The sequence below is a fragment of the Piliocolobus tephrosceles genome, chromosome 11 (assembly GCF_002776525.5).
Source record: "Piliocolobus tephrosceles isolate RC106 chromosome 11, ASM277652v3, whole genome shotgun sequence".
Classification (NCBI taxonomy): domain Eukaryota; kingdom Metazoa; phylum Chordata; class Mammalia; order Primates; family Cercopithecidae; genus Piliocolobus; species Piliocolobus tephrosceles.
In genome coordinates, this window is record NC_045444.1 from 62,272,921 (window position 1) to 62,287,114 (window position 14,194).

Sequence of the window (14,194 nt, forward strand, 5' to 3'; positions counted from 1 at the left end):
ACATTTTAAATGATCAGTCTTAAAAAAAAAATGCTTCACATGTATAAATTTATTTTTAAAAATCAGCCAGAATTATATATTAAAGTTATTTGTTGCTGTGTCACAGAGACTAAATTAGTATAAACACAATTAGAAATATAACAATTATTATCAAATCTCATATATCTAGTTGCTGAGAGCAAATGTAGTTACGTTATTAAAATGGGTGATTCTGATGTTTTGTGACTTTTACAAAGAATAATCCAACAAGTGATATCCTGATGTCCTATGTATTTTGTCAGTGGAGCCATTGCTTCTTAAGTGCAGTTGATTAGACAAAATTCAAATCTAGTGCTTTTCTCAAACACTGGGAGGTTGGTAATATTCTCTTTGTAGCTGCAGTCTTCTCTAGATGAGAGATTAAGGGTCAAGTCAAGTTTCACTTCAGGCCTAAAATTATCTTTACTGGCATTATTTCACATTGTAGTTACGTAATGCTTCATCATGCAACTTTTCTCCAATTGTGTTGGTGGGGTGGTGTTGGTAGGGTCAAGGCAATGAAATCTTCTGGAATACAACAGGATTCCTCTATTTTTAAATACTGCCAGATTGTGGGGAAAGATGGACAGTTTGATACAGATATATTTGATTCTTTCATATAATGTCTGCTTGAAATTTTACTTTGTTAAAAGTTTACCGTAAAATATTAAAAATATTATTTCACTACATTTTTTGTAGTGAATTAGACATCAGTATCTTTTTATACATATGAATAATATTTAGAATATGTCTGTATTTGAAAGAAGCTAAAGGAATTGTAGCATATGGGCTATTTTGTTTTTTTAATTCTCATTTTGGATTGGGCAAAGTATCTTCCCCTCCTCCCCACTAAAAAAAAAATCAGCAAACGATAAACCAAACATGCTTTTAAAACAAGTTATCTAACCTACTTATACTGGTTACCATAGAATCTAAGATAGTGTGATTAGTTACCGTGTATACGTCAACCTTAGCAATTGACTTTAAATGTTCTAGGCAAATGTACATGATTATTAATTTGCTTTGTTATTGATACGTTTTTGCTCTATGTGCCTAATTATCACTGACTTGTTTCCATAGCTGCAGAACCTTGGCCTGAAAATGCTACATTATATCAGCAATTGAAAGGTAAATTCTTGTTCACAATTAAAAATGGCTTTGTATCAAGCTGTATGTATTACAAAAAAATCCTCAGTAATACAATTTACTGCAAAGAGAATATGACATGTAAAAGAAGGGATTCCCTTGTATAATTTGTCTAGGAGGTTTTACCTAAACTTGTATCTGCCAGTGTAAACCAACTATTCATGGCCTATAAGGTCCTTAGTTTATTATTGACTCGTTATATTGGCTGCTGTAGGCGGTGTAAAATGATGTGGTTGCAGGAGCAGTTGGCAGATTTACTGCACCAATAGCTGAGACAGCAGATTTTTGAAGTCCTGTGGTAAAGTGGGCTCTCGGTAAAAAGGAACTGTTAAAATGTATAGGCTAGGATGGTTCGGGCTCCCTTTAGCAGCTCTTCATATATCATCAGATCACATTATGGACCCCATTTGGGGCTTAGCAGCCTGCTACAGTTGTCAGAAGACTGCAAAGTAATGAAGACTAATAGGCAGCAGCCCTGGTCTTCTAAGCATGGAATTTTTATTGCAGCGAACTTGTCATCTTTCTTTCGTGTGACAGACCTAGATACACTGTACAATATTAACTGCAAGCTGGTTTTATATTATTGTGAGTGCTTTTACTTTTAACTAGAAAGGTTTCAGCAGATTTTACTTAATTTTAATGAAGAGAAACTTTTCTTGAAAACGAAAAATGAATTTGATTTTAAGTGAACAATTTTAATTACATTGCTGATAAAATGAGATAAGTGATCAAATAGCTTTAGACGAAACTGTCCTAATTTATCATTTGTGATAATTTAATCAAAATTATAATTATATAATAACATTGATATAAAACTTTTGAATTTAGTGATAGGCAATACCTTTGAAAAAATATAAATACTTTTTAAAAATAAAAATATTATATTCTACTTGGTTAAGTTATGCTTCATTGTATTTCTACAGGGGAGCAAATTTTACTTTCTGACAATGCAGCTTCTCTTGCAGTGCAGGTAAATATGTAAATAATGTAATATGTTTTTCACCCCCTAGGTGATTTGCATCATTTTTCATTACAATTATATTTTTCCCCTTCCAAAAAGTCTGATACTATATGTTTGGATTTTTTCCTGTGTGATTTACCATTATCTATATAACATTGCTTGCTTGTGAAGAATAATTTTATTATGTAATACTCAGTTAATTGTCAGTATATAAAATAAATATAAAAATTATTTTTTTTTTTTTTAGAAATCACTTTTATGTGCTGGGCACATTCTGTGTCTCAGCAGTTGGTTTGCTTTTGGCTGGATATGATGGTGTTGATTATTTGGGGTGATATGTTCATTTGTGGACTCACAATTATTTCCTAATTAATTTGTTAAGATTTATTTATCACATATTTTTAAGCATTGTTTTGCTCATTGCACTCATTGGCCTCTAACTTTAATCTGTTTGGTAATCTTGTAGCAGTGTTCTGGTTCTCTAGCCACTCCTTATATATTTATTGATCATATGAGTGTTTATTATTCCCAAAACCATTTATGAAATGTAATAGCTCTTCAAGTTGTATATACCATTTGTATAATCCAAGAAAAATTAGTGCCCCTCTAAACTTTAAGCTGCATTATAGGAAAAATAGGATACTTGGGGATGTTTTGATTAAAAAACAATGTTTATGATGTAGGTTATGGATTTATAGTTATCCAATCATTTTGCATATTTAGCTGCTATTTGCTTAGCTTGTGTAGTTTAACATAGGACTGAGCATGTAGACTGTATCCACTAAATGTCTGTTGTATGAATAGTTTATAAGTGTGGTGAAAGTAGTCATGCCTTGATAACAAATGTAAAAGTAAATGATTCGCTGTGTATAAAATAATATTTTCGATCTTTATATCTTTGGACAGATAGTTTCAAGGCACTGTGAATATTTTAGTTGCAGCACTGATTCTTAACCCTTTTAAAATTGCTGTTTTGGGGATAACCCTTTCAGGATCTGGCAAAAGCTGTAGAACATTTTTCCAGAAAATATACCCAGGCTATTCTGCATGTGGTTTCAGTAGGTTTACTGAGTTTCCTGCTGAAGCTATCTGGATCCCCTAGGAATAGCCCCTGAAACTTCGTAATAGTAGTTTAGGAAGTGCTGAAATAATTTTCATCAAATAGAAAGGTATTTTGGGTAGGACTATACAGTGCTTTTCAACTGGGCAGCTCTTTAGTACTCCCCCTACCGCCATCCTGTGACATTTGAGAGTATTTAAGTGTTTTTGCTTGTCAAAACTGTTGAAGGGTAGAGTGCTATTCTCATCTATTGGGTAGATGCCGGAGATGCTGCTAAAAATCCTAAAACGTACAGAGTAGTCCCTGCACAACAAAGAATTATCCAGCCCCAAATGTAAATAGATTTGTCAAGGTTGACAAACCCTGGAATAGATGGGTTAGCCAGTTTTCAGTACAAACCAAAATACCATTATATTACCATTTTAAAAAATTAATGTTTTAAATAATCCAGAGAAGGGAGGAAAAAATAAATCTTAGTGTGTATTTTATTTGTTAATTCAATTTTTATGATTTCTATTAATTTGCTTTCTCATGGTTTCTCAAATCATAGTTGCAATTAAAAATAAAACCAGAAAAAAGGACCTTTTACAATGTAGAATTTTCCTTAACCATTTCAATGTTTTTATCCTACATATGTCACTTCGATGATAAATTAAGCAGCATATATTAAAATTTCTCGGTTTTCTTCAATATTCTTTGGCTTGACAGCTGATAGTAGCCATGACTATAAATGTGACTTTTCCAGATATCTGATGTAAACTTTATGGAGTAATTTTCTTCTATATAGTGGGCCAGCATTCGTTTAGAAGAATCAGTTAAAGGCCTACATTTGATGTATAAAATTGATGAAAACAATGTGACAGGTATCCACAAACTGGATTATTTTCTAGAAGATACCAGATATCAAACATCAGATATTTTAATAGTCTGCCAGTTAGGCCATTAGGAAATTTAAATTTTACTTAACATATACACTTGGTGTTTATTATGCCCCTGAAACTAAGTGGTTAGGTCTTTTTGGACTGTAGGAACTTTCATGATTTCAGTTTAAAAATAAATGTTTTTTTCCTGTAGGTATTTACCCTTAGATTTGCTATCCTTCACTCTTGTATGTTGAGTATAGTGAAGTATTAGTATAGCATGTTTCTCTGGTCCCTTGAGCCAAATGTGTATATATGCAGTATTATACACACATGCACACGCTAGAGAGACAGAGAGAGAGAGATATCTTCCATTCTGTACTTGTGCTTTGAAGGACTTAAGCTTATACTGATTAGAAACAATAACTTTGATAATAATTCTCTGTTACTATTCTCTCTTACCCCCAAGTCCAAACCAGCCATCTAATAAATACATAGCATTGGTCACATTTGTGATTTGAAATTTTCTAGAAGCCTCATTTTAAAGAAGTGAAAAGAAATAGGCAGAATGTATTTTAATAATATGCATTATTTTACCCAGTATATCCAAATATTATTTTAATATGTAACCAATACATAATTTATTAATGGAACATTTTTTATATTAAGTTCAAAATCTGAAGTGTGTTTTACACTTACGGTACCTCTCAATTTATGCTAGCCAGATTTCAAATGCCCAGTAGTCTCGTGTAGCTAGTGGCTTTTGTGTTAGACACTGTTAATAATAATAGAATATAATATGAGCAAGACATAGTATACTCTCCAAGGTTTTGGCAAAAATTGTTTTGTTTAAGAAGTTGAAGGCCGGGCGCGGTGGCTCAAGCCTGTAATCCCAGCACTTTGGGAGGCCGAGACGGGCGGATCGTGAGGTCAGGAGATCAAGACCATCCTGGCTAACACGGTGAAACCCCATCTCTACTAAAAAATACAAAAAACTAGCCAGGCGAGGTGGCTGACGCCTGTGGTCCCAGCTGCTCGGGAGGCTGAGGCAGGAGAATGGCGTAAACCCGGGAGGCGGAGCTTGCAGTGAGCTGAGATCCGGTCACTGCACTCCAGCCCGGGCGACAGAGTGAGACTCCGTCTCAAAAAAAAAAAAAAAAGTGTAAAGAAGTTTATGTCTATTGATTGAGTATATGCTGTCTTTTTTTGTTTTGTTTTGTTTTTGAGACAGAGTCTCGCTCTGTCGCCCAGGCTGGAGTGCAGTGGCCAGATCTCAGCTCACTGCAAGCTGCGCCTCCCTGGTTTACGCCATTCTCCTGCCTCAGCCTCCCGAGCAGCTGGGACCACAGGTACCCGCCACCTCGCCCGGCTACTTTTTTGTATTTTTTAGTAGAGACGGGGTTTCACCATGTTATCCAGGATGGTCTCGATCTCCTGACCTCGTGATCCGCCCGTCTCGGCCTCCCAAAGTGCTGGGATTACAGGCTTGAGCCACCACGCCCAGCCGAGTATATGCTGTCTTTTATAGAAGATTCCAATTGGTGTCTGTTTCAAAAACAGCAAACCCTAAATAGAGCTCTTTGTTTCAAGTTTGCTCAAATATAAAATAGAGATATAATAGAAGCTATCCTGTTGGGTAGGATAGGATTGAATATGTTAACATTGAATATGAGAATTGAATATGTTAACATATGTAAATCACTTAGAAGAGTACCTGGCATACTGTAAATATGCAATGAATGCTGGTTGTTACTTCTTTCTCTCATAATTCTTTGAAAGAAATAACACATATTCAGTGTCAGTAAGAGGAATGGAAGCTTGCAGGCTTGATAGTGCCTGAAAACACTAGAGTAATTGAAAATAAATGTTATATGCAAGAAGAATCTTGTTTGGACATGTTTGTGTTTGTGTGAACATTAATTTTGGTAATCATTCTTTATTAAAAATTAATATTGAATGCTTTAATGCAAACAATTTTATTAATACTGAATAATATGTTTTAAAACTATTTATTGAGTACTTTTATTGTGTAAGACACTCTATTAAAAGCTTTTATGTGCACCATTGCGTTCAGTCCGTTCAGTCCTTCCCATGACCCTAGTGCACGGTAGTAGTATTATCCTCATTTTAAAGATGTGGAAACTGAAGCTCAAAGATGCTTCGCCTACGTTGATAGAACCCACAAATTGTGGAGATAAACAGAAAACAACAACAACATTGGTTGAGTGCCACCTGTGCTTGTCACTGTGCTGAGCTCTTAATTCATACTAACCCATTTAATCCTTATAACAACTGTATGAGGTAAGTGCTGTATAGGGTAGGTATCATAAATAATCCTTTCACACAGCTACCCTATGAGGTAGGTACTATTATTATTCCTATTTTCCTATAGATTAGGAAAGTAAGGCAGAGAGGTTAAACAGTGAGCTCAAAATTAAAAAAATAGTGCTTGGCAGAGCTGGAATGCAGACCTAGGAAGTCTGGATCCACAGTCCACACTCATAATACTTTGCTGCATATTGGTCTAGTCCAATGATACAGATCTTGAAGTTTTACCTAACAATAAGTGATCATTTAATCACAAATTATTTCTGACATTTCTTAGTAAATTATATCTTATGATTAATAGTTTACATTAAGGAGTAAAAGAAGATGTCTTAGCTTTTGTATGTTTGAAATGGGATAAAGATAGTCTTACTTCTATAATATGAAGCTCAAGGTAGGTAATAAATGGGAAATTCTTTTGAAAAAAGTGAAAGGAATAGAAATGTAAGATGTTGAATACAGAATTGGTGCCTATTTTGACTGCAAAGATTTATGTACTTATTTTGTGAGTGTCTTTATATAATAAAATGTTACTTTCCAATAAGTTTTAGAAGTCCAATGTGCTATCCATGTGCAACAGAGATTTTCTAGTAAGTTTTAGAAAGAATTTCGCTTTATGTATGTGAAGCCAATTTTAAAAATCTGGTTTTTTTTTGTATGGCTTAATCTAGATATTATAAAAATTTGAATTTGTTTTTTGGAGTGTCTCAAACTGATGATCATTATTAGAATATTGCATGGACAGGTAATCTTTTTCCTTACTTTTTACTTCAAGTTAAGAATAGCATTTAAGCTCAGGTGTCCTTGTTCTGTTTAATATTTTTACTTTTTCTTATTGTTTGTTAATAAATGCTTTTCTCTAAAAGTGAAAGGGAAGACAACAGAAAAAAACTATTTTCTTTCTGTTGAATATAGTATATAATTTGAAAGTCAACATTTTGTTTTGTTTTGCCTTTTTGAGAAGGTGTCTAGCTCTGTCGCCCAGGCTGGAGTGCAGTGGCGTGATCTCAACTCACTGCTGGCGTGATCTCCGCTCACTGCAACCTCCATTTCCCAGGTTCAAGTGATTCTCCCACCTCAGCCTGCTGAGTAGCTAGGATTGCAGGGATCAACCACCAAGCCCAGCTGATTTTTTTGTATTTTTAGTAGAGTCGGGGTTTCACCTTGTTGGCCAGGCTGGTCTTGAACTCCTGACCTCAAATGATCCACCCGCCTCAGCCTCCCAAAGTGCTGGGATTACAAGTGTGAGCCATCACACCTGACCAAAAGTCAGCATTTTTATAGTCCCCATTAATGCTGGGACATAAACACTCACTTTTCAGATTTGATGATAAATACTTAGCTGACCCTTGCATTTTCCTTCTTTTAGCAAATGAAGCTTTCTAGAAGGATGGATTAATTATTGGCTAAATGATAATATCCAAATGTAGTGTTTGGGAAAGAGCAGGAGAGAGGAATATCTGTCTTTCTTTTGAGGCTGCAGGTTGATTACTGCCTTAGAGACAAAACTTTGAGTGTGAAAATACAGCTGCTGTAAATTTGTCGTGTCATTTAAATGGCCATAGTAGACAGCTACCTACAGAATTTTAGAGGAAATGATTTTGAATTTTCAGTTTGGTTGGATACATTTTGTTTTAAACGAGTTGTTCAGGGTTTTATGACGTTTTAAAGGATCAGTTTAAACCTGATGTAAATATAAGTAGGATGACATGAGTATATATATTTTAATAAATAATATAATATTCTATGAAAAACCTTTAACAAATTGACAAAACTTTATTAAAGCCTCAAAGTATAAAGTTTTAGGTTTTTAAAATTTGTACATTCCTCTTAATTTGATTGTCGTCTGTCAGATGAGGCTTCTGAATTCACTTTCAGGGTTAGGTGAAGGAAAGGAAAGCTAGGGGATAAATACAATTTAGTGTACATTTATGAGATACAGAGACTTATAAAATCCTTTTCAGTATTCCAAACAAGCAAAATGGAGTCTGCAGATGTGTGTTTGATATCAGTGAGTTTAAATTCTTCAGACTGATTGTCTTACATTACATTATTATAGTTTGTGTGCCAGAAATGTTAAAGCATTTTGGTGATTTATGCTTATAAGACCTTGGATTATTTCAGTATATAAAATGTGATCTTTATCAAGATAATTGTGAACTGAAATTGCAAATAGAATTTAGCAGTTTAAAAAACAAATCTCAATATTAGTTTCTCAACACTTAAATAGCATGGTGTATATAAAACATTAAAATTGGTCAATGTAGAATTTGTGAAAATGAAGTATATTCCAAATAGAATTAGGTGGCTATAGGAGTTGTGGTTTTTATTTTTTTTTTTTATTTTTTTTTTTTTTTGAGGCAGAGTCTCGCTCTGTCGCCCATACTGGAGTGCAGTGGCCGGATCTCAGCTCACTGCAAACTCCGCCTCCCGGGTTCAACGCCATTCTACTGCCTCAGCCTCCCGAGTAGCTGGGACTACAGGCGCCCGCCACCTCGTCCGGCTAGTTTTTTGTATTTTTTAGTAGAGACGGGGTTTCACTGTGTTAGCCAGGATGGTTTCGATCTCCTGACCTCGTGATCCGCCCGTCTCCGCCTCCCAAAGTGCTGGGATTACAGGCTTGAGCCACCGCGCCCGGCGTGGTTTTTAGTAATTCGTGAAATAATGTGAAATGGTTATAAAGGGTAATGGTTTACTAATATAAATATATATTTAACTTAACAAAATTCACACTCCTGCAGTTCTGAGAGATTGCAACTTAGGATAACAACTGTATACTTTTTTGTTTAAAAAGTAAATAGCAAGCAGGACTTTATAATTTGTTGCTATTAAACAGAACAATAAAGATACAGTAGTAAGATGGAAAAACAACAGCCTTTTTTTTTAAACAGAAAAAGGCTAGAATTCTTCATTATTAGATATACAGTATCAACATAATCAATCGAGCAACATTATATTTGAGCTGAAAATGTACTTAAATTTGAGGCCGTACACTACCCTGTGTGAGTGAAACATCTTTCATATAGTTCTAAGATGAAATTACCCTTGAATGAATAGCATCTTCATTTATCTTCAGACCCCTTCTGTGCTTTTAGTGAATCTATTCTTTCAACATTCTGCAACAAGAATTACATTATACCATTATACCAGAGTACTTCTGCAGTGTGAAATAGATTGGTTTGGAAAATGAACCTGGCTTTGCTATAAATTACATTCACAGGTACAAAGGAATTTGTTATTTTGTTTAAAATAGTCATAAATATAATTAAGGTCTTAATTTATGTTAAAGTACAAATATGGCTATTATGGTAACTGGATTAGGAACTTAATCTGTCACTTCAAGAATGATACCTAACACTTTTCATTTATAACCTTAGATACTTTATTCCAATTACAGGGTCTGCAGCTGTTTGATATACTAATGAATTATTTTATAGATTTGTTCATGGTTTTTAATTTTAAATCATGCCTCTTCAGTAAGGTAGAAAATAATTCATCAGTTGTCACAAATTTTCCTTTGTGTCTGGTTGAAAAAGGATATGAATTAAAATTCACAATCATTTTTATTTTGTGTCCTGAAAATGGCATTGCATGCTTGAGAATAGTCCTTAGTGAATTCTTACATAAAATATTTCAAATTTAATTAGGAAATGAATAGAAGCTTTGTCTTAAAGAAGAAAAACTTGATGTCTGCTGTCTAAGGATAGCTTTACCTGGTTGGACTGAAAATAGATTGCTACCTGTCTAGAATTTGAATAACTTTGTTCATGTGACTTACATAAATTTAGAAGCTGTGTTTATAACCCCTCGAATCCCATGGTATTAATCAGTGTAAAGCATCTAATCTTTAAAAGGTTATTAAAGACAATTCTTTAAAATTTTGATTTACTTTTATATTTTTATTGGCAAGCAATCCTGATTTTATTGCTTAGGTGCAACTAAAGAGAGTGTGCTGTGTATCTAACTTGAAAGACAAATGTTCATTTTGTCTTTGGAATAAAGAAGAGGAAAGAAGACAGCTGGTGCTGGTCATTGGCAAGTGTTTCAATTCTGAGTTACTATTAGTTAATTAAAGAGAAATGAATATATTTTATGTTCCTTCCATCTGCTAGTTCATCCTAAGAACTTTAATTTTTTTTGTTATTATTTTTCTCAGTTGGGAATTTTTTTCTAAGCAACGAAATTTTAAAGCATTCATTATAGGAACTCAGAAAAAGAATATATATATTTTTTCCTTTTCTCCCCAACTGTTCATTGAGTGCCAACTATGTAACTGCTATTGTGTTAGGTTCTTGGGTTACAAGAATTGTTCTTTCTGTACCTTTGACTATTTTGTAACTCTTGCTTAATTTTGACCCTACAGCTTTATGAAAGTAGTAAACAAGATAGACATGGTCTGTATGTACTAATGAAGCTTATATTCTTGGGAGGAGTGGCTGTTATCAGTTCATTTATCAGTTTTATCAGTGTGTTATTTATATGTAGTTCTCACAGGGAAAGCTTGTATCTTTCTCTATTCTAGTTGTCTTTTTTGTTGCTTTCAGAAATAACCTGATTTTTTTCTATAGCTGTCAGATGTTGAGGTATCTAAAATTGACTCAGATATTCCAGGAGTAGTTTCTAGGTGAGAGTTTTATTAAGGAAGGTCGGTCTATGAAGTGATATGTCTTCAAATGTGCTCTCAAATGACATTTCATATTTTTTGGTAACAAATTCACTCTCTTTAAAGCTTTTTATGCTTGTTGAATTGTGGTTTCTGATTTCTACATAGATCATTATTATTATTATTATTTATACTTTAAGTTCTAGAGTACATGTGCACAATGTGCAGGTTTGATATATATGTATACATGTGCCATGTTGGTTTGCTGCACCCATCAACTCTTCATTTACGTTAGGTATTTCTCCTAATGCTATCCCTCCCCCAGGCCCCCACCCCCTGACAGGCCCCAGTATGTGATGTTCCCTGCCCTGTGTCCAAGTGATCTCATTGTTCAGTTCCCACCTAAGAGTGAGAACATGTGGTGTTTGGTTTTCTGTCCTTGTGATAGTTTGCTGAGAATGATGGTTTCCAGCTTCATCCATGTCCCTGCAAAGGACATGAATTCATCCTTTTTTATGGCAACATAGTATTCCATGGTGTATATGTGCCACATTTTCTTAATCCAGTCTATCATTGATGGACATTTGGGTTGGTTCCAAGTCTTTGCTATATGAACAGTGCTGCAGTAAACATATGTGTGCATGTGTCTTTATAGTAGCATGATTCGTAATCCTTTGGGTATATACCCAGTAATCGGGTTGCTGGGTCAAATGGTAATTCTAGTTCTAGATCCTTGAGGAATCGCCACACTGTCTTTCGCAATGGTTGAACTAATTTTCACTCCCACGAACAGCGTAAAAGCATTCCTGTTTCTCCACATCCTCTCCAGCATCTGTCGTTTCCTGACTTTAATGATTGCCATTCTAACTGGCGTGAGATGATACCTCATTTCGGTTTTGATTTGCATTTCTTTGATGACCAGTGATGATGAGCATTTTTTCATGTGTCTGTTGGCTTCATAGATGTCTTCTTTTGAGAAGTGTCTGTTCATATCCTTTGCCCAGTTTTTGATGGGGGTTTTTTTTTGTTGTTTTTGTAAATTTGTTTGAGTTCTTTGTAGCTTCTGGATATTAGCCCTTTGTCAGATGGGTAGATTGCAAAAATCTTCTCCCATTCTGTAGGTTGCCTGTTCACTCTGATGGCAGTTTCTTTTGCTGTGCAGAAGCTCTTTAGTTTAATTAGATCCCATTTGTCTATTTGGGGTTTTGTTGCCATTGCTTTTGGTGTTTTAGTCATGAAGTCCTTGCCCATGCCTATGTCCTGAATGGTATTGCCTAGGTTTTCTTCCAGGTTTTTTTATGATTTTAAGTCTATCATTTAGGTCTTTAATCCATCTTGAATTAATTTTTGTATAAGGTGTAAGGTAGGGATCCATCTGCAGCTTTCTACATATGGCTAGCCAGTTTTCCCAGCACCATTTATTAAATAGGGAGTCCTTTCCCTATTTCTTGTTTTTGTCAGGTTTGTCAAAGATCAAATGGTTGTAGATGTGTGGTGTTATTTCTGAGGCCTCTGTTCTGTTCCATTGGTCTATATCTCTATTTTGGTACCAGTACCATACTGTTTTGGTTACTGTAGTCTTGTAGCATAGTTTGAAGTCAGGTAGCGTGATGCCTCCAGCTTCGTTCTTTTTGCTTAGGATTGTCTTGGCAATGTGGACTCTTTTTTGGTTCCATATGAACTTTAGTTTTTTCCAATTCTGTGAAGAAAGTCATTGGTAGCTTGATGGGGATGGCATTGAATCGATAAATAACTTTAGGCAGTATTGCCATTTTCACAATAGTGATTTTTCCTATCCTTGAACATGGAATATTCTTCCATTTGTTTGTGTCCTCTTTTATTTCATTGAGCCGTGGTTTGTAGTTCTCCTTGAAGAGGTCCTTCACATCCCTTGTAAGTTGGATTCCTAGGTATTTTATTCTCTTTGTAGCAATTGGGAATGGGAGTTCACTCATGATTTGGCTCTCTGTTTGTCTATTAATGGTGTATGGGAATGCTTGTGATTTTTGCACATTGATTTTGTGTCCTGAGACTTTGCAGAAGTTGCTTATCAGCTTGAGATTTTGGGCTGAGACAATGGGGTTTTCTAAATATACAATCATGTAATCTGCAAACAGGGACAATTTGACTTCCTCGTTTTCTAATTGAATACCCTTAATTTCTTTCTCTTGTCTGATTGCCCTGGGCAGAATTTCCAACAGTATGTTGAATAGGAGCGGTCAGAGAGGGCATCCTTGTCTTGTGCCAATTTTCAAAGGGAATGCTTTCAGTTTTTGCCCATTTGGTATGGTATTGGCTGTGGGTTTGTCATGAATAGCTCTTATTATTTTGAGATATGTTCCATCAATACCTAGTTTATTGAGATTTTTTAGTGTGAAGGGCTGTTGAATTTTGTCAAAGGCCTTTTCTGCATCTATTGAGATAATCGTGGTTTTTGTCGTTGGTTCTGTTTATGTGATGGATTATGTTTGTTGATTTGCATATGTTGAACCAGCCTTGCATCCCAGCGATGAAGTCGACTTGATTATGGTGGATAAGGTTTTTGATGTGCTGCTGCTGGATTCGGTTTGCCAGTATTTTATTGAGGATTTTTCACATTGATGTTCGTCAGGAATATTGGTCTAAAATTCTCTATTTTTGTTGTATCTCTGCCAGGCTTTGGTATCAGGATGATGCTGGCCTCATAAAATCAGTTAGGGAGGATTCCCTGTTTGGAATAGTTTCAGAAGCAATGGTACCCGCTCCTCTTCGTAGCTGTGGTAGAATTCGGCTGTGAATCTGTCTGGTCCTGGACTTTTTTTGGTTGGTAGGCTATTAATTATTGCCTCAATTTCGGAGCCTGTTATTGGTCTATTTGGAGATTCAACTTCTTCGTGGTTTAGTGTTGGAAGGGTGTATGTGTCCAGCAATTTATCCATTTCTTCTAGATTTTCTAGTTTATTTGCGTAGAGGTGTTTATAGTATTCTCTGATGGTAGTTTGTACTTCTTTGAGTTGATTGGTGATATCCCCTTTATCATTTTTTTATTACGTCTATTTGATTCTACTCTCTTTTCTTCTTTATTAGTTTTGCTAGCGGTCTATCAATTTTGTTGATCTTTTCACAAAACCAGTTCCTAGATTCATTGATGTTTTGAAGGGTTTTTTGTGTCTCTACCTCTTTCAGTTCTGCTCTGATCTTAGTTATTTCTTGTCTTGTACTAGCTTTTGAATTTGTTTGCT

General features: G+C 35.0%; 1 protein-coding gene across 1 annotated transcript in view; it reads left to right on the top strand.

The window, feature by feature from the left end:
- The window catches only part of MTX2 (metaxin 2), a 60,718-nt gene that overhangs the window by 25,736 nt on the left and 20,788 nt on the right, over positions 1-14,194 (top strand). Inside the window, exons 2-3 of the mRNA XM_026454248.2 lie at positions 1,099-1,146; positions 2,088-2,134. Of these exons, the coding sequence (XP_026310033.1) occupies positions 1,099-1,146; positions 2,088-2,134 (95 nt within the window). The remainder of the gene's footprint in view (positions 1-1,098; positions 1,147-2,087; positions 2,135-14,194) is intronic.